Source organism: Elephas maximus, chromosome 20, assembly GCF_024166365.1.
Source record: "Elephas maximus indicus isolate mEleMax1 chromosome 20, mEleMax1 primary haplotype, whole genome shotgun sequence".
Lineage (NCBI taxonomy): Eukaryota > Metazoa > Chordata > Mammalia > Proboscidea > Elephantidae > Elephas > Elephas maximus.
The window spans coordinates 60,586,622-60,608,932 of NC_064838.1; the positions used below are offsets into that span (position 1 = coordinate 60,586,622).

At 41.1% G+C, this 22,311-nt stretch overlaps 1 protein-coding gene across 7 annotated transcripts in view; it reads right to left on the reverse strand.

Annotated features, from left to right (window-relative positions):
- Positions 1 to 22,311, reverse strand: part of ERC2 (ELKS/RAB6-interacting/CAST family member 2) — a 1,130,613-nt gene that overhangs the window by 638,178 nt on the left and 470,124 nt on the right. For all 7 annotated transcript variants that reach the window (XR_007514402.1, XM_049862256.1, XM_049862252.1 and 4 more), the window contains exon 7: positions 16,202 to 16,369. Coding sequence is in view for 6 of the 7 variants with exons in the window: in XM_049862256.1 (XP_049718213.1) it covers positions 16,202 to 16,369 (168 nt within the window). In the remaining variant the exon portion in view is untranslated. The remainder of the gene's footprint in view (positions 1 to 16,201; positions 16,370 to 22,311) is intronic.

Consider the following 22,311-nt stretch of genomic DNA (forward strand, 5'->3'; position numbering starts at 1 on the left):
CAAGTGGGATTCATACCAGGTATGCAGGGATGGTTCAACATTAGAAAAACAATTAATGTAGTCCACCACATAAATAAAACAAAAGATAAGAATCACATGATTTTATCAATTGATGCAGAAAAGGCATTTGACAAAGTTCAACACTCATTCATGATAAAAACTCTCAGCAAAATGGGAGTAGAAGAAAAATTCCTCAACGTAATAAGGGCATTTATACAAAGCCAACAGCCAACATCACCCTAAATGTAGAGAGCCTGAAAACATTCCCATTGAGATCGGGAACCAGACAAGGATGCCCTTTATCACCACTCTTATTCAACACTGTGCTGGAAGTACTAGCCAGAGCAATTAGGCTAGAAAAATGAAGCACATCCAGATTGGCAAGGAAGAAGTCAAAGTATCTCTATTTGCAGATGACATGATCTTATACACAGAAAACCCTAAGGAATCCTCCAGAAAACTACTGAAACTAATAGAAGAGTTCTATTGGGATACAAGATAAACATACAAAAATCAGTTGGATTCCTCTACACCAACAAAAAGAACATCGAAGAGGAAATGACCAAATCAATACCATTTACAGTAGCCCCCAAGAAGACAAAATACTTAGGAATAAATCTTAAGAGAGAGGTAAAAGACTTGTACGAAGAAACTACAATACACTTCTGCAAGAAACCAGAAGAGACCTACATAAGTGGGAAAACATACTTTGCTCATGCATAGGAAGACTTAACATTCTAAAAATGTCTATTCTACCAAAAGCAATCTATACATTTAATGCAATTCTTATCCTACTTCCAAAGAAATTCTTTAATGAGATGGAGAAACAAATCACCAACTTCATATGGAAGGGAAAGAGACCCTGGATAAGTAAAGCATTACTGAAAAAGAAGTACAAAGTGGGAGGCCTTACTCTACCTAATTTTAGAACCTATTATACTGCCACAGTAGTCAAAACAGCCTGGTACTGGTACCAGATACATAGACTAAGGGAAGAGAATTGAGAATCCAGACATAAATCCATCCACATATGAGCAGCTGATATTTGACAAAGGCCCCAAAACAGTTAAATGGGGAAAAGACAGTCCTTTTAACAAATGGTCCTGCATAACTGGACATACATCTGCAAAAAAATGAAACAAGACCCATACCTCACTCCATGCACAAAAACAAACTCAAAATGAATCAAAGACCTAAATATAAAATCTAAAACGATAAAGATCATGAAAGAAAAAATAGGGACAATGCTAGGAGCCCTAATACATGGCATAAACAGTATACAAAACATTACTAACAATGTAGAAGAAAAACTAGATAACTGGGAGCTCCTAAAAATCAAACACTTATGCTCATCCAAAGACTTTACCAAAAGAGTAAAAAGACTACCTACAGACTGGGAAAAAGTTTTTACCTATGACATTTCTGATCAGCATCTGATCTCTAAAATCTACATGATACCGCAAAAACTCAACTGCAAAAAGACATAGAACTCAATTAAAAAATGGGCAAAAGATATGAATAGACACTTCACCAAAGAAGACATTCAGGTAGCTAACAGATATATGAGGAAATGTTCACCATCATTAGCCATTAGAGAAATGCAGATCAAAACTACAATGAGATTTCATCTCACTCCAACAAAAAGGCTGGCATTAATCCAACAAACACAAAAGAATAAATGTTGGAGAGGCTGTGGAGAGACTGGAACACTTCAACATTGTTGGTGGGAATGTCAAATGGTACAACCACTTTGGAAATCCATTTGGCACTTCCTTAAAAAGTTAGAAATAGAACTACCATACGATCCAGTAATCCCACCCCTTGGAATACATCCTAGAGAAATAAGAGCCTTTACACGAACAGATATATGCACACCCATGTTTACTGCAGCACTGTTTACAACAGCAAAAAGATGGAAGCAACCAAGGTGCCCATCAACGGATGAATGGACAAATAAATTATGGTATACTCACGCAATGGAATACTACGCATCAATAAAGAACAGTGAGGAATCTGTGAAACATTTCATAACATGGAGGAACCTGGAAGGCATTATGCTGAGTGAAATTAGTTAGTTGCAAAAGGACAAATATTATATAAGACCACTATTATAAGAACTTGAGAAATAGTTTAAACTAAGAAAAAAACATTCTTTTGTGGTTACAAGAGGGGTGAGGGAGGGAGGGTGGGAGAGGGGTATTCACTAATTAGATAGTAGATAAGAACTACTTTAGGTGAAGGGAAAGACAGCACACAATACAGGGGAGGTCAGCACAATTGGACTAATCCAAAAGCAAAGAAGTTTCCTGAATAAGCTGAATGCTTCAAAGGCCAGCGCAGCAGGGGCAGGGGTCTGGGGACCATGGTTTCAGGGGACATCTAAGTCAACTGGCATAACAAAATCTATTAAGAAAACATTCTGCATCCCACTTTGAAGAGTGGCGTCTGGGGTCTTAAACGCTAGCAAGCAGCCATCTAAGATGCAGCACTTGGTCTCAACCCACCTGGATCAAAGAAGAATGAAGAATACCAAGGACACAAGGCGATTAAGAGCTCAAGAGACAGAAAGGGCCACATGAACCAGAGACTACATCATCCTGAGAACAGAAGAACTAGATGGTGCCTGGCTACAACCGATGACTGCCCTGACAGGGAACACAACAGAGAACCCCTGAGGGAGCAGGAGAGCAGTGGGATGCAGACCCCAAATTCTCATAAGACCAGACTTAATGGTCTGACTGAGACTAGAGGGACCCCGGTGGTCATGGTCCCCAGACCTTCTGTTGGCCCAGGACAGGAACCATTCCTGAAGTCAACTCTTCAGACGTGGATTGGACTGGACAATGGGTTGGAGAGGGATGCTGGTGAGGAGTGAGCTTCTTGGATCAGGTAGACACTTGAGACTACGTTGGCATCTCCTGCCTGGAAGGGAGATGAGAGGGTGGAGGGGGTTAGAAGCTGGTGAAATGGACACGAAAAGAGAGTGGAGGGAGAGAGCGGGCTGTCTCATTAGGGGGAGAGTAATTGGGAGTGTGTAGCAAGGTGTATATGGGTTTTTGTGTGAGAGACTTGATTTGTAAACTTTCACTTAAAGCACAATAAAAATTATAAAAGAAAAAAAATCAGTCTAAAGGAAATGGAAAATAAAATACATTTATATAATTTTTATTATCTAAATATTCATTGAATTTGTTTGCCTCAAGGAATTGTTCAATTTCCTTACAAGAAGATACATAAATATTCTGATAAGATACAAGTGAAATGTTCCCATAAATGCCCTTTGTTGCTTTCTTGGAAGACAAATTTAGAAACACACCCATTATTGCGAAAAAGAAACATATTTTGCATGATAAATGTTGATTTTTGCATCCTCTTAATATGGCTAATACCTTGGGTATAGGCACATACACAGTAATATCAAGCACTGTGGCCCTACGCAACAGACTATAAACAAAACTCACTTGATACATACATTAAAACTTTTTCATGTTAGAAAAATATGAATATTTCCAGTATTTTCTGCACATTTGCTATGTTAGTATATTAAATTATCACCCATGTTAGAATTACATTAAATGTGTGCTAGATTGCATCTGTGTGTATGTCAAACATACTATTTTTCATTTATTTTTATTGTTTTACGCTTCACCAACATTTATCGAACATATTTTAAAGGTAAAATTATAAGTATTATTGTTTACAAAATAACTCTTACGTAAATTCTATACAGTTAAAAAGTAACTTGATTGAATTAATTGCAATGGTTGACATATTCGAGTTCCCTCCCTTTGGTGCATCATCTGGGACTGGAGTTTCCATTGCTTTTTTACCAGGATGTGAGCAAGCGCACACCCTTGTGTTTGTATCCTGGCAAAGGGCACTACTGTCCTCCTGGCTGGGGTGGCTGGATCAGCAGATGGCGGATGTACAAGGCTATTCTCTCCAAATGGATCAGAGATCTGTTATCTATTAATATAATCCATCCGTGCCCAGTAACTGCTCATGTTGGATCCAGTTGCACATTGGGTGAATGTAGCAAGAGTTAGACTTGACAGCCTACCCCCACCATTTCTTTATTAGAAAGAAATAGTATGCTCCCAAGAGACCCAGTGACACAAGGAGTTTCATTTACATGGGAGGGGACTGTAGCAGACATATGTCAACAAAGGTTTTGAAGTGGTAGGGGCCTCATAGCTTACCAAACCTCACGTGTGGACACCCTGGTAGCCCTGTGTGAACTTTATTTCTGGCTGGCACATTCTCCAACCCTGGAGCTGGTATCAACTTCATTTAGTGCCTCGGCAGTTCCCTTCCACCGCAGCACTCGCTCTTCCTTGTGTCCTGTCTGCTTGGCATCTATGGGTCTTTGCTTTGGATAACTGGTTCTTCTGTTTTATTGGTGCCCACTGTGCTTATTAGGTAATCCATCCCATAGCCTTTGAGATGCCAGCCCAGTTCCCTGTTTCAGAAACAGAGTGAGGTTGCCTACATCAAGGTCAGACCTCAGCTGCACCATGCCCTGCAAAACAGAGCAGCTTCAAGGACTGCTCCCATCTCAGGACTCAGTGAACAGTCTCCCAACTTGTGAGTTCATCTGTGGCTACTCTAGGAAAGCTGCTCAGACTTCTCTAGTTATCTCTTGGAGTCGTCTTCTAAGCCAACAACCAAAAGAAAGTGAAACTACCTTTAGAAGGAAAACAGTACAACCCTTTAAAGCTAAGCAGCAAAACAACCCAATGGCTTAGAATGATACGTAAAGACCCCGTAAGGGAAAAAATAAACAGAAACTGAAGGTCACTATATATACCTTATCACATATATTTATGAAAACAAAAACCAAACCTGTTGCCATAGAGTTGATTCCGACTCATAGCAACCCTATATTTTTGTATATGTATAAAATCCAGACTTGGCATTGTATCTTTTTTCTTTAACTGGTTTCCCATTTTTTATCACATTATTTATTGGGCGCATCTCTGCTAGTCTGGTATTAAAAATGGGCATCCTTGTGGACACACCTCAAGTGAACTTTTCAAGATGTATCTAATCCCTAAGGATTAATGATCCCACTTGTCTCATGAGGGAAGCAGGATTGTAAACCAGGAAAACAGCAGAAGAGTGTCGTAGCTGGTATTAACCACACCACTTCCATGTTGAGGACTTTGGGCAAGTTACTTAACCTCTCTAAGCCACAATACCCTTATTTTGAGAGTACCTACATGCCATTGGAAACTCTGGTGGCGCAGTGGTTAAAAGCTCCAGGTATTAACCAAAAGGTCGGCAGTTTGGATCCACCAGGCGCTCCTTGGAAACCATATGGGGCAGTTCTACTCTGTCCTATATCATCACTATAAGTCGGAATCGACTCAACAGCAACAGGTTTGGATTTTGGTATATGCCATTACGAGCCCTGGTGGGGTTAAGCGCTTGGCTGCTAACCCAAAGGTCAGCAATTCTAACTAACCAGGTACTCTGTGGGAAAAAGATGGGGCAGTCTGCTTCCGTAAAGATTTACAGCCTTGGAAACACTACAGGGGCAGTTCTACTCTGTCTTATAGGGTTGCTATTAGCAGGAATCGACTGGATAGAAATGGGTTACATGCCATTAGGTTTGTTGTGAGAATTCACAATCTAAAAATATGACTGCTAGCTCAGTGCCTGGTACATAGTAAGGATTCAATCCAAAGTGGATGGCCCTTTATAGAACGGAAAGTATCATTTGCATCATCATAATTAAAAATGGTCATGCAAAATCAGCAATTTCATTTTATCACTCTCATAAAGTACCATGTCTCTAACAATCCCAAAAATTAGAAGAGGGAACCAGAGAAGGAACAGCCTTTTGCAGAACAAGGCATTATTTTTTATAAATGTCTCATTTTCTTCTCATTAAAAAGGAAAATGATGGAGATTGGCTGAGCTCCCTTCCTCCAACGTTCATCCCTTTTTATCTTACCACGTAATGGAACTGAGGCGGGAGGTGTTAGGTGTGGGTAGAACAACAGTCAATCCCTCAACTGTGTTTTATTATTCACGGGATGGCTCCATTTTGCAGCCTACACAGAACATACTGTACTGGGTACAAAGAGTGGGTTTGACATATTACTGGGTAAATGACTCTTCACATAGATGACAATATCCTTGGGCCAAGAGCAGATCTCCAAGTGACTTCTCCTCTCCCAAGTTCTTATACATTCGACATTTGCTTGAGTTCATTTATTCATCCAATGCATGATGATTGACAACCATCCCATGCCAAGCATTCTGCATGGAGCTGGAGGTACCGTGGAGATCTTGGTTGAGGTCCTTAAAGGGCTTAGTCCAGTGAGGGGAGCCAACATTCACCAGAGGAATGTACAATTTCACACTGAGCCAGGTGTCTGAAGGGAATGGCTCCCTGAGAGTCTAAAACTTTTTCCAGCCTCCAGTGTCAGCAAAGGTGTCCCAAGTAAGTGACACAAGAACTGAGTGGAAGCTCAGGTATAAATCTTGCAACCACATTTCTCAGAATCCTTTAGAGGGAAGTTCCAGTTAGATCCTGCCAATAAAAGGCACTTATGCAAAGTTTAGGCCTCTGTCCCTGGACTCTGAATCCTGACTGATAGCATGATGCAACGGCAGGGGGAGGAAGGCAATCACCAGCAGAGAAGACGCCTCACCAGAGACTCCTGACTATGAGATCATGGCGCTGTGTGCCTTCTCTTGGTCTACTCGAGCTGTCCTGTTTCCTTGGTCATCCCCAATATGCTCTTCCACATCCATCCCCTGTCGATGCTAGGGCTCTAGATATCCTGGCAATAAATTTCCTTTTGTTTAAGGTCCTCACAATTGGCTTCTGCTGTTTGCATCCATAGGTGGTTTGCTTCCAGCAACATGCCATATTTTGCTATCCACTTAAATTTAGGATCATGTAAGTCTCTCTCCCCAGCCAGACTGCCGGCTTCTTGAGGACTGGACAAAGTCTTATATTTCCGAATCTCTAGGACCTAACATAGTGATCGACACACAGGAAGCACTCAGTAAACACAAAATGAATACGTATATATTACACATACATTTAAAAAGCTAAGGGTTTGCCAATAAAATATAAAAGTTCAACTGGATTCTTCAACACTGAGAAAAAGCTTAGTGGAATCAAAAAGTTCTCTACACCCTATTTCAGTTTTATACTAAGGCAGCGATCTGTATGTCTTGCAGCCATCTTCACAGGTATTTGTCTTTTTTTTTTTATATATATATATATATATATAAATTTCATGAAGAAGCCCAGTGTGCTACTTAACCACACTCCATAGCATCCTCACCTCTGATCTTATTTTCAGCCAGTATTTTCACTACATTTCCAAACAGGCAGAAAAAGCAGGTTGAGATACCCCACTTCCAAGAGCCCACTCCCCTCACTCCTCTCCATCCTTTACATCCCACAGGGTGATCTACGAAGCCCAGCGGGCAGCCAGTGAACTCAGCTTCCGGAGAGATCACCATCTGTTTTTTCTATCCCTAATAAAGTACATTTGCTCCATAAATTCATATTGCTCATGGGACTGAGACCTAAAATGAAAACTGAGATAGATTTTTTGCTCAATTTTAATAGCTTAAAAAAAATTTTTTTTTCTTGGTAGCGAATTTATGCCACAAGAAGCTATGAGCTGCGTTAACGGTCTGAATCTGATCTGGTTCAAATAATGCTACCATGTCCTAAAAACCTGGGCATTATACACTTTCCAAATGTACAATGTCATCAAGGTTTTATGACATTTCCTACAAAAACTCAATAGTCAGGCGGCACCTCATCAGCTGAAGTCTGAACTCAGGTAAGAGAATAGAACACTATGGCTGCAGCATGGAAACTAGGCTGCTCTTCAGACTTCAGGATCATAGTTGGAAACGGATATTTCACTAAACAATTTTCATGTCTGTGCATTTTTGTCCTCTACTTAAAAAAAAAAACTCTGTATCTTGGAATTATGGAGAGAAGCCAAAAATCCATTCTCATTGACCTCTGTGTTTCTGCAAAAGTAAGAGATGCCACCTGCCACCTGGGGCCCTCTGTCTATGCAGCCTCACTTCCTTCCTCAAATAACGAAATACACAGAGCATCTAGTCCATGCCTGCTGCCCAGGCACACGACCTGTTTAAGCAGCTTACACAAGACTTTAGAGATCCAGGGCTCTGAAGCAGAGCTGACATACAAGGTACAAGCCCAGCGTCGATCAGGTTAAACGTGACTATCAAAGGAGCGTACCCAGTTCTACTGGCATCAAAACACAGCACTGGTTGCCAAAGAGACTGTGAGAAAGAAATATTAAGTAATACTGTGCACCTCTGACACTTGACATGACTTTATTATTCTTCCATGCCAACACACCCTAATACAAAGCTTATGCTCTTCCAATCCAGTTGCTGTTGTTGTTGTTGTTGTTGTTAGGTGCCATCAAATTGGTTCCAACTCATAGCAATCCCATGAATAACAGAACTAAACACTGTCTGGTCCTGCATCACCCTCACAATTATTGCTGTGCTTGAGCCCACTGTTGGAGCCACTGGGTCAATCCATCTTGTTGAAGGTCTTCCTCTTTTTCAATGACCCTCTACTTTACCAAACTTGACGTTCATCTGCAGGGACTGGTCCTTCCTAATAACATGTCCAAAGTACATGAGATAAAGTCTTGCCATACTTATTTGTAAGAAGCATTCTGGCTGTACTTCTTCCAACACAGATTTCTTCTTCTTCTGGCAGTCCACAGTAGCATATTCAATATTTTTTTACCAATACCAGAATACAAAGGCATTACACAGTCCAGCTTTCACATGCATATGAGGCAATTGAAAATACCATGGCTTTGGTCAGGCACAACTTAGTACTAAAAGTGACATCTTTGCTCTTTAACACTTTAAAGAGGTCTTTTGCAGTAGATTTGCCCAATGCAATACATGCTTTGACTTCTTTTGTATTCTGCCTCTGGTAATTCCAGGAAGGCACTTTCATCTATAAGATCCCTGGATTCTTTGTTTTGAGAGCTTGTTGAGGCGATCATGGTCTATTTCTTTACGTGACTTGGTACTGACTGGTGTCTCTGAGCCATCTATAAGTTATTGTATTAATTTATTTCATGTTTGCTTACTGTGTCGTAGCTTCTTGCTTTGTTTTGTTTTGATATGCCCAAGTGGGTTGCTTGAGTGAGCTAGCTTGATTATTTTCACCTCTGGAGCTCTGACGTCCTGTCCCCAGATGGCTAGAGCTGTTATCAGGTATATCAGTCTAGGAGTCCATTCACTTTTCTTGTATGAATTTAGCTCCGGTATCCAGGTAGCTGATCATCAAGTGTATGGTATAGGCTCTGTCCTACAGTTTTAGAGGGGCAGGGGTGATTCGTGTAGGTACCGGTATTTGATTGCAGCAGGGGGTCACACTCTGAACAAGGCAGGGGGCTCAGAATCATCCCCCATGTCTCTGAGGAACGTGTGACCCTGTTCCCTAGAGCGTACAGGTGGGTGGGTTCTGCAGATGGACCATGGGCACCCAATGTTTTTGGTTGTAAGGACTGGGAGGTACCAGATATCTTTGGATCCCTGTTATGGGTAGCTGGGTGACCTGAGTGGAGCTACCAGTCCTTAGGCCCCAGATGTGGGTAGGTGAGGACCCTGTTTAATTGGCAAAGCAACATCAAACATCAAACACCCACCTCTCTGCAGCACAGCTGAAATGGTTGGAATCTGCCAACAAGGACCTATTCTCCTGAAATAGGCCCACACAGGTCCATGCAGAAGGGAAAAGTACTCAAAGTCCATGGACCGTTTATGCCTAGACAGGAGCCACTTCTGTCCTGAGCTCCCCCAGTTAGTGGAGCTGGCAAATAATTGCAAATTCATTCCTCCTCCAAGGCCAGGAGAATGGCTCTGGGTGCTCAACCAGGCCATCTCAGGCCCAGGGACTCAACAGCTGAAGTCGGCTGGGGGGTGGCGGGGGGGCGGTAAGATACACGCAAGTACTTAGCTTTTGCCAAGAGTACCGTTCTTCTCAGGTTCTGGAGGTGTGAGTAGGCTGTGTGGTTGGCTGCTTCTCCCTGAGAAAACTGCAGCCAAACGCTAGTACCAGCCCGCCACTGCCACTGCTCTGGGAATGGTGCCTGAGAGATTCCCGCGATTCAGGTCCGGTAACTCCTCTCCGCTTCTAAATGGTCTCTTCCTCCCCCCTGCCCCTCAGTTCATTTTCTAAGCTTGCCTTTGATGCTCAGGGCTCCTAGCTTGTCATAAATACACTCGTTTCACTTGTTTTTTCCAGTCTTTGTTGTAAAGAGGGCTCGCCGGAAGCATGTCTATTCTGCCATCTTGGCTCCGCCTTCCCATCCTTTGACTTCTTAAATGTTGCTTTCGTGGACACTGACCGTGGATCCAAGTAAAATGAAATCCTTGACAACCTCATATTTTCTCCTTTTATTCTGATTTTGCTTATTGGTCCAGTTCTGAAGATTTTTGTCTTCTTTATGTCGAGGTGCAATCCGGACTGAAGGTTGTAGCCTTTGATCTTCATCAGCAAGTGTTTCCAGCCCTCCTCACTTTCAGCAAGCAAGATTGTTTCATCTGTGTATTGCAGGTTGTTAATGAGTCTTCCTCCAATCCTGATGCCCCATTCTTCTTCATACAGCCCAGCTTCTTGGATTATTTGTTCAGCATTGAGATTGAGTAATTATGGTAAAAGGATACAACCATAACACACATCTTTTCTGATTTTAAAGCACACAGTATCCCTTCATTCTGTTCAAACAACTGCTTCTTGATCTATGTACAGATTCTGCATGAACACAATTAAATCTTCTGGAATTCCCATTCTTCACAATGTTATCCATAATTTGTTACAATTTCACACAGTCAAATGCCTCTGCATAGTCAATACAACACAGGCAAACATCTTTCTTCTATTCTCTGCTTACAGCCAAGATCTATTTGACATCAGCAATGACACCCCTCATTCCACATCCTCTTCTGAATCCAGCTTGAATTTCTGGCAGTTCCCTGTTGATGTGCTGCTGCAGCCATTTTTGAATTATCTTCAGCATAATTTTACTTATGTGCAATATTAATGATTGATAATTTCCGCTTTCCATTGGGTCACTTTTCTTTGGAATGGGCACAAATATGGATCTCTTCCACTCGGTTGGTCAGGTAGCTGTCTTCCAAATTTCTTGGGATAGGTGAGTGAGCACTTCTAGCATTGCATCTTGTTGTTGAAACATCTCAATTGGCATTCCTCCAATTCCTGGAGCCTTGTTTTTCACCAATATCTTCAGCGCAGCTTGGACTTCTTCCTTCAGTACTATCAGTTCTGATCATATGCTACCTCCTGAAACGGCTGAACCCAATCCAGGCCTGCCTTAAAACAGCTAACTATGTTGAATGTGGTTGAAACTCCATGGAGTCCCCAGCTCCAAAGTCAATGTTTCCTTGGACCATTAGTTTCTGTTTTATTTCTACATTTTAAATCTCTTTCTGAGATGGGTGCGTCACTTCTTTGGGAATTATTTCCTTTTCACCTTGCAGGTATAATAGAGCCCTTACCCCTTCACCATGTTGCCAGTTGTTTTATTTCCTCTCTATACATATATCAAATATGTATGATATATATCCAAAGCTATTATTTACATGATTTAAATGAATGAGATTATCATCATGTTGCTATAAAAGAAGCCCTAATATACATCCAGTTTTGTTCTAGAATTTTCAAACTTATTCCCAAACCTAACTGGTCTTGGGTCTGGCTGTGGGAGAAGGCTTGAAATTCTGCAAAATGCCCACATCCATGAAAGTGGTCATTTGTCACACGCACTGAAAGTATCATTGCAAAAGGTTTATGGAGAGAACTGCTGCCAGTTATTCCTCAAGAATGAGAGGTGTTCATCTCAACTCCCAGCAAAATGAACAGCTGTGGTGGTCTTACTTGATTCACTCTCGTACCTGATGTCATCCTCATAAAAACTGAGGTCAAGTGGAAAAGAAGCTTACTCTCTTTCTCTGTATGAATCACTTTATTCTATTTTCCAAAACACAAAAAGCTTACATCTAGGCTGTATGTCCTTGGGCAAGTTCCATAACAGCCATAAGCCTCAGTGTTACTCAGTTTTGGGGTTTAATAATTATTCCTGCCTCATAGGGTTGTAGTCAAAAGTAAGCAAATAGTGTCTAATGCACTTAACAAGCATATTAGAGTATCCAGCAAACCATGTTCAATATAAGCAAGTTTAATAAATATGATTTTTTAAAATCATTCGTTGCTGCAGGTTTTAAATGAAAAGTCTTCTTTTCGAATCCTTAGTACATTCTATGAGAACTGCCCCTGCAACTGTCTCTTTGTTAATTCTATCTGCCCTAGATAGCTGCTTGGATACTAGAGTCCTTGATCATTTCTGACCATGCCTCTTCTAATTCTCTGTATCAAGTCACTGTAGCTATGAGAGGGGAGTCTAACTTACAGGGCATTTTCTGTGCCGATCTTGACAGAAACTAATAATATGATCCATCGAATCATCAGCATCCTGATAAGGCTAAACAAATGGAGAGCTTTTACTTTCAACTCTTCGATAAAGTCTCCATAATTTGGTTCAAATCTAGGTTTAATTATTTTTTAAAAGGGAGCCATATCATCCTCTGTGTGGATTTCCACTTAGGATTCTGGCTGACTTCACATGAACAGGGATTTGTTGGGAGGAGACTGAGTGGCTCTCCAAGTTTAGGAAAGACTGAAGAATTCACTTATGAAACGGCAAAAGCACGGAGAAGTGAGGGTATAGATATTAGGAACTCATCAATAACATCACCCAGCCCCTCTACAGAAACGGTGACTGCCAACTGGTGTCTTCATCATTACAGAGCTCTGTCCATGAGTCAAAGTTTCAAAAGAGTTTTCCTGACACTCAAGGGTGGACTGTGACCTAGATTTGGCCAATCCTACCTAAGACTTAAACTCTAGAGAAAGTCATTCATGCATTCATTTGTTCATTCATATATTTATTCAACAAACATTTATTGAGCATCTACTCAGTGAGATGGATTGACACGATAGCCAAAACGATGGTCTCAAATGTACCAACAACCATGAAGATGGCATAGGGCCAGGCAACGTTTTGTTCTGTTATACATAAAGTCACAACACCACCACCATCTTCTGGGTGCTGAAGATCTAACCGTGGAGAAAAAAATAAAGCCTTCACCCTCCTGGAATTTATATTCTAGTAGTGTGAATGAACAAATTAAAAAAAAAAAAAAAGAATACACATCTGACATACGGTGATAAGTGTCACTTAGAAAAATAAAACTGGAGGGGGGAATACAAAGGATGGGAGCACAGGTGGTCATGCTGTTTCATGCAGGATGGGCATAGAAGACCTACGAAGTACCATTTAGCAGAGCCCTGGAAAGGGCAAAGGAGCAAGCCAGGTGGATACAAAGAGCAGCACTATCCAACAGAAACGCAATGCGAGCGCACAGGTGATTTTAAACTTTCCAACAGCCACATTAGAAAGGTAAAGTCAAACAGGTGAAATTAATTTTAGTAACATGTTATGTTACCCAATAATATCCAAGATACTTTCATATCAGCATATAATCAATGTGAAAATTATTGAGATATTTTATATTCTTTTTTTTGTAATATGTCTTTAAAATCCACACTTAACAACACATCTTAACTCGAACTGGCCACATTTCAACAGCTGGATAGCCACGTGAGGCTCATGGTTGCCATACTGGACAGTGCAGGACCAGTGAAAGAGCATCTCCACTGAGGGTACAGCAAGTGTCGAAGTTTCCAGGGACCACAAAGGGCAGAGAGGCTGATGCATAGTGAGCAGAGAGGAGGGCAGCAGGACAGGAGGGCAGAGCCGTTAGGGGGCGCTGGATCATGCAAGGTCTTACAGGCCATCGTGTGGCTTTCCGCTGTAACTCTGAGTGAGGACGGAAGTCATGGGGATAGCTGGCTTCATGGGAGTGCAACCTCATCCGTCCCACAGAGCCCGTGCTCAGAAGGGCCCCAGCACTGCAAAGGTTTAGTGATCAGCTACTAACAGAAAGTTTGGTGCTTCATACCCTCTAGCAGTTCCACAGGAGAAAGACCTGGCATTCTGCTTCCGTAAAGATTACAGCCTGGAAGACCCTATGGGGCAGTTCTCCTCTGTCACATGGGGTCGCTATGTGTCAGAACTGACAAGATGGCATCTGATAACAACAGCACTACCACCTTGAAATTCTCAATCATTTGGGGTTTCTGCACTTCCATTTTGCACTGGGTGGGACCCACACATTACAGCTGATCCTGACTGGGAGTTTTAATCACGGAGTGCCATGAATCATTCTACATTTTAAAAGCATTACTCTAGTTTCTGTGTTAAGAACAGGCTGTAGGAGAAGGAAAGATAGGAGGAGGAAAAATGGTTAGGAAGCTATTGATATAAACCAGGTGAGAGGAGATGGTAGCCAGCAACATCTACAGGAGGCCAGTTAGATTCCATTAGTCTGCAGCTGTGGCGTAGTGGTCAGTGCAGTACCCATTTATGACAGTGTCCTGGTCAGCTGGCACCTGCTGCTCTCTGCTGGAGCCTGCCCTGCTCCCCACCCAGTTTCCACGGTAGCTTCCTGTCAATCTGAGAGCTCTATAAGGCTATAGAGCTTCATGCTGAAGCTCTATAGCATTTTTTCTCTTTGCTTAAAATTTAAGAGCCAGCATTGGTTTCTCTTCTTGCCTACTGTTTCACTAGGGGAAGGCAGGGCACCTGGTTTTATGACCCCATCAAAACTACATGGAATTCCCCAAAAGAAAACTGGAGTGCAATCACAAAATCATGGTCCCTTACCATGAGAAAAGGAGCTATCGAAACAAGAAAGGAGAGCAGAGTCCTAACCATGTGTCTTCATTACCTAGTGCAGCTGTAAACCAAATATCACAAATGGGTGGCTTTAAAGAACAGCAATTTACTTTCTTACAGTTCTGGAGACTGAATGTTCAAATCAGAGCATCAGCCGTGTCAAGTCCTTCTGTGAGCCTCTCTCCTAGTTTATGGCATCTGCCAGCAATCCTTGGTATACCAGGGCATTCCATGTTACCTGTTTCCCCCTCCATGTATATGTCTCTGTGTATATTCCCCTCTTTTTAAAACTCAGAAGTGCTTAAGTTTAGGACCCACCCTATTCTGGCATGGTCTCATTTACGCAACAAAAGGAAAAGGGGATCACACTCACAGGTATTCAACACATATTTTGGGGGGACACATTTCAAACCATAACACCAGGTCAAGCCTCTTCTGTGTTAGATCATTGTGCTTGGAACTTATTACATGGTCTCACATTACTTCCAATTAAGTAACTGCTCTAAGAATGTCCTCCCTCTCTCCAAAAAAAAAAAATCTATACAGGTTTGGGAACATAGGATCTACTAAAATTTATGTAAATAAAAGTGCATAAAAGACATCCAAGACCCGCAAAATACGCTCTTCAACTCTCAATAAGGAAAAAGGAAATAGTAAGTAAAATTTTTTATTACTTTAGACTTACATCTAAATATTTTACATTACCTCTATATTGTAAGCTGGTAAACAAAAACTCATCACTACATAGTTTCTAGGTAACCAAATGGAAAATTCATCAGGCCATGCTAAAAATCACATGATACAACTACCAGTAAGTTAAAAGTTTAAACTTCCTAATCTAAAAGAATGTTGAATATACCATAAGCTGCCAGAAGAATGAACAAATCTGTCTTGGAAGAAGTACAGCCAGAATGCTCCTTAGAAGTGAGTTTGGCAAGACTTTCGTCTCACATACTTTGGACATGTTCAACAGGGTACCAGTCCCTGGAGAAGGACAACATGCTCGGTAAAGTAGAGGGTCAGTGAAAAAGAGGAAGACCTCCGATGCGATGGGTTGACACAGTGGTTGCAGCAATGGACTCAAACATAATAATGACTATGAGAATGGCACAGGACTGGGCAGTGTTTTATTCTATTGTACACAGGGTCACTATGAGTTGAAACGGAGTCACTGACACCTAAGAACAACTAACACCAACCTGAAATTTTTAAAAAATAGTTATCATTTCCCACCTACTCGAAAATTCCTCTGAAAATGGCAAAACATGGACAATACAGAAGCCAGCCTCTGCCTTTCCTGCTCTAGCAGCTCCCAATCTGATGGGCTTATGGCAGTCACTCACCTTTTTCTGAAGAACATTGATTTTTCTTTCCTTTACTTCTAACATGTCTTTCATGTCACGAATCTCTCCAGCCAGTGTCCCCTTCTCTTCCGTGAGGTCCTGCAGCTGTTTTGTTTTCTTATTGAGGAAAGATTCTTTCTCTTCCAATCGTAATCTTAGTGCATCCACCTGAAATTCAGAAAAGGAAAGATGGTTGTACTTTTACAAAAAGGTTATTAATAATTATAAGTCATACCCTGAGGCAGGGAGTGAGGGGTGCTGGGAGAGGGGTAGTCGTTGGAGGGGTGTGGAGATGTTGGCTAAGCACAGCATGGCTTCAACACTCCTGCTCATGAGCACTCTGACAGAACTGTTTTAACTGCCTATATCTACTTTAAAGTCTGGTTGTCTGTGTATCTGAACAGTGATACACTTTTAAAATATATATATAATGTTTACATAAAATAGAACATTCTAACATATTAGTTTGGAGTCCCTGAGTAGTACAAACAGTTAATATGCTTGGTTGCTAACTGAAAGGTTGGAGGTTCGAGTCCACTGAGAGATGCCTCAGAAGAAAGGCCTGGCAATCTACTTCTGAAAACTCAGCTGTTGAAAATCCTGTGGAGCACAGATCTACTCTGACACAGAGGAAGTTGCCATGAGTTCGAGTTGGCTCGATGGCAACTGGTTTGGCTTTTTCAGCACAGTAGTTATGTTTCTGTGTTATGAAACCCCATGCTGGGAGACAAAGCACTCTAATACTCTGTGTCTTTGAGGATCCAGTGATGGCAAAGCTGCTCAGGCTTTGAAGCCTCCTCCAGGAATATGGAAAACAAAACACACCGCGGACATCTGGAAGAACGAGATTGACACGTAGAGAAATGCTCCTAAATTAGAAAAATACATGTTCCCAAGATGAAGTAAATGCTGCTGGAGGAAGAAAATGTGGAAACAATACTTCTTCTGCAGCTTTATGAAAAACTGCTTTCCAAATACTACTACTAATAGTAAAAAAGACAACGTATACAAAAAATTTCTATTTCTGCCTTAGCTCAAAACTTAGAAAATGACAATTCTTGCTTTTCAAATGGTGTTAACAAAATGAGAAAGCATAAGCTATATTCCTTTTATTTTAATATTCATGTGCAATAAAAAAACTAAAGCTCTATTTCTAGACTACACTGACCAGATCATAGAAAAAAAACACTGGGGTTATAGCAAAATGATATAATTCAAAGAATAGAAACCACTGAAAGACCATTTTAAAGTGAATCCTTCAAAAAATGTTCTTTTAAAATTCTCCTTTATTGATCTACAAGCATCATATTTGCGTCCCATGTTTATCAATATCCACTAAGCTAGTCTCAAAACAAACAAACTGTGACACACACTTTATTTGAAGGGCTAATATTCTTCATTATTGCCAATAACAGGCTACGAGATTTCCAAGGAATGGTTCTCTGCTGAACAATTAATATAGCATTCCTAACCCATTTACTTTTTTGCTGGATGCAAAAAAATCTTACAACTCTTTGCCTGAACGATATTGCTGCCTTTTCAGCATGTACCACCATGATTCTCTCTGGATCATTAAAGACAACTTCATGTATGGTCACGGGTAAAGGCCAGGGTGAAGTCCACCCGTGGTCCCAGGAGTTACCTCCTCAATGATCTGTCCTGTTCATTCTGGGAAGATACGCATAAAAAACTCATGGTTGGTCCCTTTGATAGGGAAAAGGAATATACTGTTTACTATAACACAACAAAATTAAATTCATATAGAGTGAGTACAGAAACCTACATCCAAAAACCACGTTTACAGAAATGTTCATACCGGCATTATTCATAATAGTCCAAGTTGGAAACATCCCAAATGACCACTGGCAAGTGAGTAGATAGACAAAATCATGAAATATTTATATGGAATAATATTGAGCCATAAAAAAGGATGACCTTCAGATACATGTAACAACATGGATGAATCTCAAGAATGTGCTGACTGAAAGAAGGCAGAAGACTTATTTTAAGATTCCATTTCTGTGAGGAGCCTTGGTGGCATACTGGTTAAAAGTGCTCGACTGCTAACCAAACAGGTTGGCAGTTCAAATCCACCAGCTGCTTCTTGGAAATCCCATGGGGCAGTTCTACTCTGTCCTATAGGATTGCTATGAATCAGAACTGACTCAACAACGCCTGTATCAACAACAATATCTCTATGAAGTTCTAGAAGAAGTAAAACTAATCTATGATACTGGAAATTAGAGCTGTGGTGACCTGGAATGGGGAGTAGAGACAACTGAATGCAAAAGGTCAGGAGGGGCTTTTTGTCGTTGTTGTTCTTTAACTTGATTGGAAGAGCAGTTACACGAGTGTATAGATTTGTCAAAACTCAAAAGGTTATAACTGATATTTCAATAAAGGTGGAAACCATATGCATATACAACTAAGGATTAACAACATCTTATGGTAACTTCTTTCTTGAAAGAGAGACTAAAACAAAGGAAAATACAGCCTGGCAATCAAATTACCATAAATTACCATATAACTCTGCTGAGAGAATGAAAGAGAGAGGAGTGGGAAGGTTGCACAAGAGTGATGGGGTGCTGTGGTGATGAAAGAATTTAATCCTTATTTTCCATACCAGGAAGTCAGCTGATAGTAGCTCCATGAATGTCTTAGTTATCTAGTGTTGCTACAACAGAAATACCACAAGTGCGTGGCTTTAAAAAAAAAAAAAAAGAAATTTATTTTCTCACAGTTTAGGAGGCTAGAAGCTCAAATTCAGGGCACCAGCCCCAGGGGAAGGTTCTCTCTCTCTCTCTCTCTCAGCTCTGGGGGATGGTCCTTGTTATCAATCTTCCCCTGGTCTAGGAGCTTCTCAGCATAGGGACTCCAGGTTGAAAGTACATACTCTGCTCCTGGCTCTTCTTGCTTGGTGGTAATGAGGTCCCTCTCTACTCTTTCTCTCTCCTCTTACTTCTCCAAAGAGATAGATGCAAGATACAACCTAATCCTGTAGGTGAAGGCCCACCTCATTAATCTAACTACCTCTAATCCTGCCTCATTAACTTCATAGAGGTTAGGATTTATAACACATAGGATTACCAGATCATAAAATGAAGGACAACCACAAAATACTGGGAATCATGGCCTAGCCAAGTTGACACACATTTCTGGGGGACACAATTCAATCCATAACAATCAATAATCAGGAAGTACTGATGCAAACATTTATTAAAACCAGTAAACCTGCTGCCATCTAGTTAACTCTGACTCATGGTGACCCCATTTGTAGAACTGGGAGAGTAGAACTGTGCTCCACAGGGTTTTCAATGGCTGATTTTTCAGAAGTAGATCTCCAGGCCTTTCTTTCAAGGTGTTTCTGAGTGGATGAACTTCCAGACTTTCAGTTAGCAGCCGAGCACATTAACCATTTGCGCTACACAGGGGCTCCAACATGTTATTACAAATACAAAAATAACTAGGCAAACAAAAGTTAAAAGGAGTTGCCTCTGTGGAAGGAGAAATGGGGCAGAGAGGGGCCAGGGACTGCTACATCTCATAACAAATTCTGTTAAACATCTTGCTTCTTTATACCAAGGGCAAGTAAAATTTGGATAAAAAGAAAAAAACAAAAGCAATTTCAAAACGATGTGAGAATATCATAAAATAAGGCAAAATAAATATATACGTCAATATTGTGGAACACAGAGTCAAAAGGCCATTGCAACAAAGGAAAGAGGACACCTAGGTGTTAGACGCCGTTCTGCTTCTATCTAGCTATGAAGATCACAGCAAATAACTCCCACTTCCCCCACTCACACACCCAGCCTAGTTTCTCCATCTATAAAACAGAAAGGTTGGAATAAATAGTCTTGAAGCACAGCATTTATGATGTTAAAGGCAGGAACTGATTTTTGGTAGGATACATCAAGGGAGGCTGATGACATTAGAGAGTGAGACAAGAGAGATTAAAAAAAAAGTATCAGAGTAGAATCTCCTTCCTTTCCGCTTTCCAAGAAAGGGATGCCAAAGTCATATTTCTACAGAGCAAAGGTGATGGGGAGATGGGGAAGTAGGAAGGAGGGTGAAGAGGAAAGTCCCATTGGGGAAGGGGCAATGACAACGCTTGGAGCCAGGGGCAGGATGGCCCTGACTGCTTGTTGAGAGAAGGTGGGCATCAGTGACTGGAGGGATGAGAGAAGCAGAGTCTTCAAAGATACCTGATAACACTGTGTCTTCTCACAATGGCCACAGAGATACAGGGGCTTGAAAGGAGGAAAGGACGCCCATGTCCTGGGGCTCTTCCCTTAGTGAAATCGGGTAAAATTCATGCCTGTTGTACCAAAGTTTAAACAACCCAGGTTCCCAAGTGGCCTATCCTTGTGTTCCGTTCTCTTCATCTACCAATCTGGGATAATACCAATGCTTTTCTTGGGACTTTGATGATATTTAGTGAGAAAATATGATGTTTAGTTTAAGCACAAAGGATGGCATTTGTTGAGTTCCCTAGAAACTGGCAGAATAAGCTGGAGACTCCAGATTATAACCATGGTTATAAGGGGTTATGTTTAATCACAGAGACTTGCATACTGACTGACCAGGGCTCATGTGTATCTCAGAATAAACCCATGACTGTGTTTCCATCAGCCCCACATTCTATCTCTCAAAGCTGGTCTGTATCTGGACTAATGGAAATGCCCAGTATCTAAAATTGTGATATAAATAAATTATAATATGAGAGGTAGTAAGAAGTCCTGGAGAGAGTTCAGAAAAAGAGATTCTATAATGACGAATAATACGTTTAACATTTGTAGCACCTTATTGCCACGTGTGATCTATCAGAGCCCAACTGCATCTTCCTGAGCACAGAAGAGATGAAAAGTTACCCTGGCTGTGAGAATACTTCTTTGGGAAGAAAGCAGAGAGCAAGAATGGTTGTGATCAACATACTGCTCACAGTACCCAAACTCAACATGGCAGGAGGGAGTCTGTGCCAGCTGAGGTCTTAGGCTTTCAACTGTATTTTCCATGTGCCAAAAAGCATGTACTTAGCTTCAAAGGAATTTGAACTGTGCCTTTCAATCACCTTCACTCTATCTTTAGAGCTTTGCACACAATCACCTAGAATCAAGAAATGAAGCTTAAGGGTCTTTCTTTTTGTTTTTAAGTTAAGGCAAAACTTTGACCTGAACTACATCCAATTCTCAACCACCATCAGCCCAGTTTGCAGTGAGCAAGTATGACATCATTTCTAAAGTCATATTTGAACTTCCAGATGGTGTGAAACCACAAGCAGACACACAGGCCTTCTGAGGCACAGAAGTTTAAATACAAGGAAGAACAGCAAGAAAGAATATATCCCATTAAACATTAGGATATCTAGCTCCAAACTGGCTATTAATGAGTGGGGTTAGCACTCCCCTCACTAATATTCTGACTTCATTCCACAGCGTACATCACTTAAGGACAAATCAGAAAAGCCTTGAAGTCTAGATTATATTCCAACATCAGGTAGAGACATAAAAGTTAAAATGTTTGGGAATATGAAATACCTTTCTTTGCCTCTTCATTCAACACCAAATAATTTTAAGAGCCCTTGACTCTCTCTCTTAAATTTTGGCAGTTGACTCAATAATAAAACCTGGCAAAACTTATGAGCAACGTCGTTTCCCAGAAAAACAAAATTAGAAATGTATGATACAGTCAGTACACAAAGACCCATAGGTTGAATTTCCAATTTTTACGTACAACTTAACCACATGGAAACAAGTCACCGAATGTCAAAATTTTCAGTTGCCCCATATGCACACAAAAGCTGGACAGTAAATAAGAAAGACCAAAGAAGAATTGATGCCTTTGAATTATGGTGTTGGCAAAGAATACTGAATTTACCATGAACTGCCAGAAGAATGAACAATCTGTCTTGGAAGGGGTACAGCCAGAGCGCTTCTTGGAAGCAAGAATGGCGAGACTTCGTCTCACGTACTTTAGACATGTTATCGGGAGGGACCAGTCCCTGCAGGAGGACATCATACTTGGTAAGGTAGACGGTCAGCGAAAAAGAGGAAAGCCCTCAATAAGACTGACTGACAGAGTGGCTGCAACAATGGGCTCAAACAGGGTAC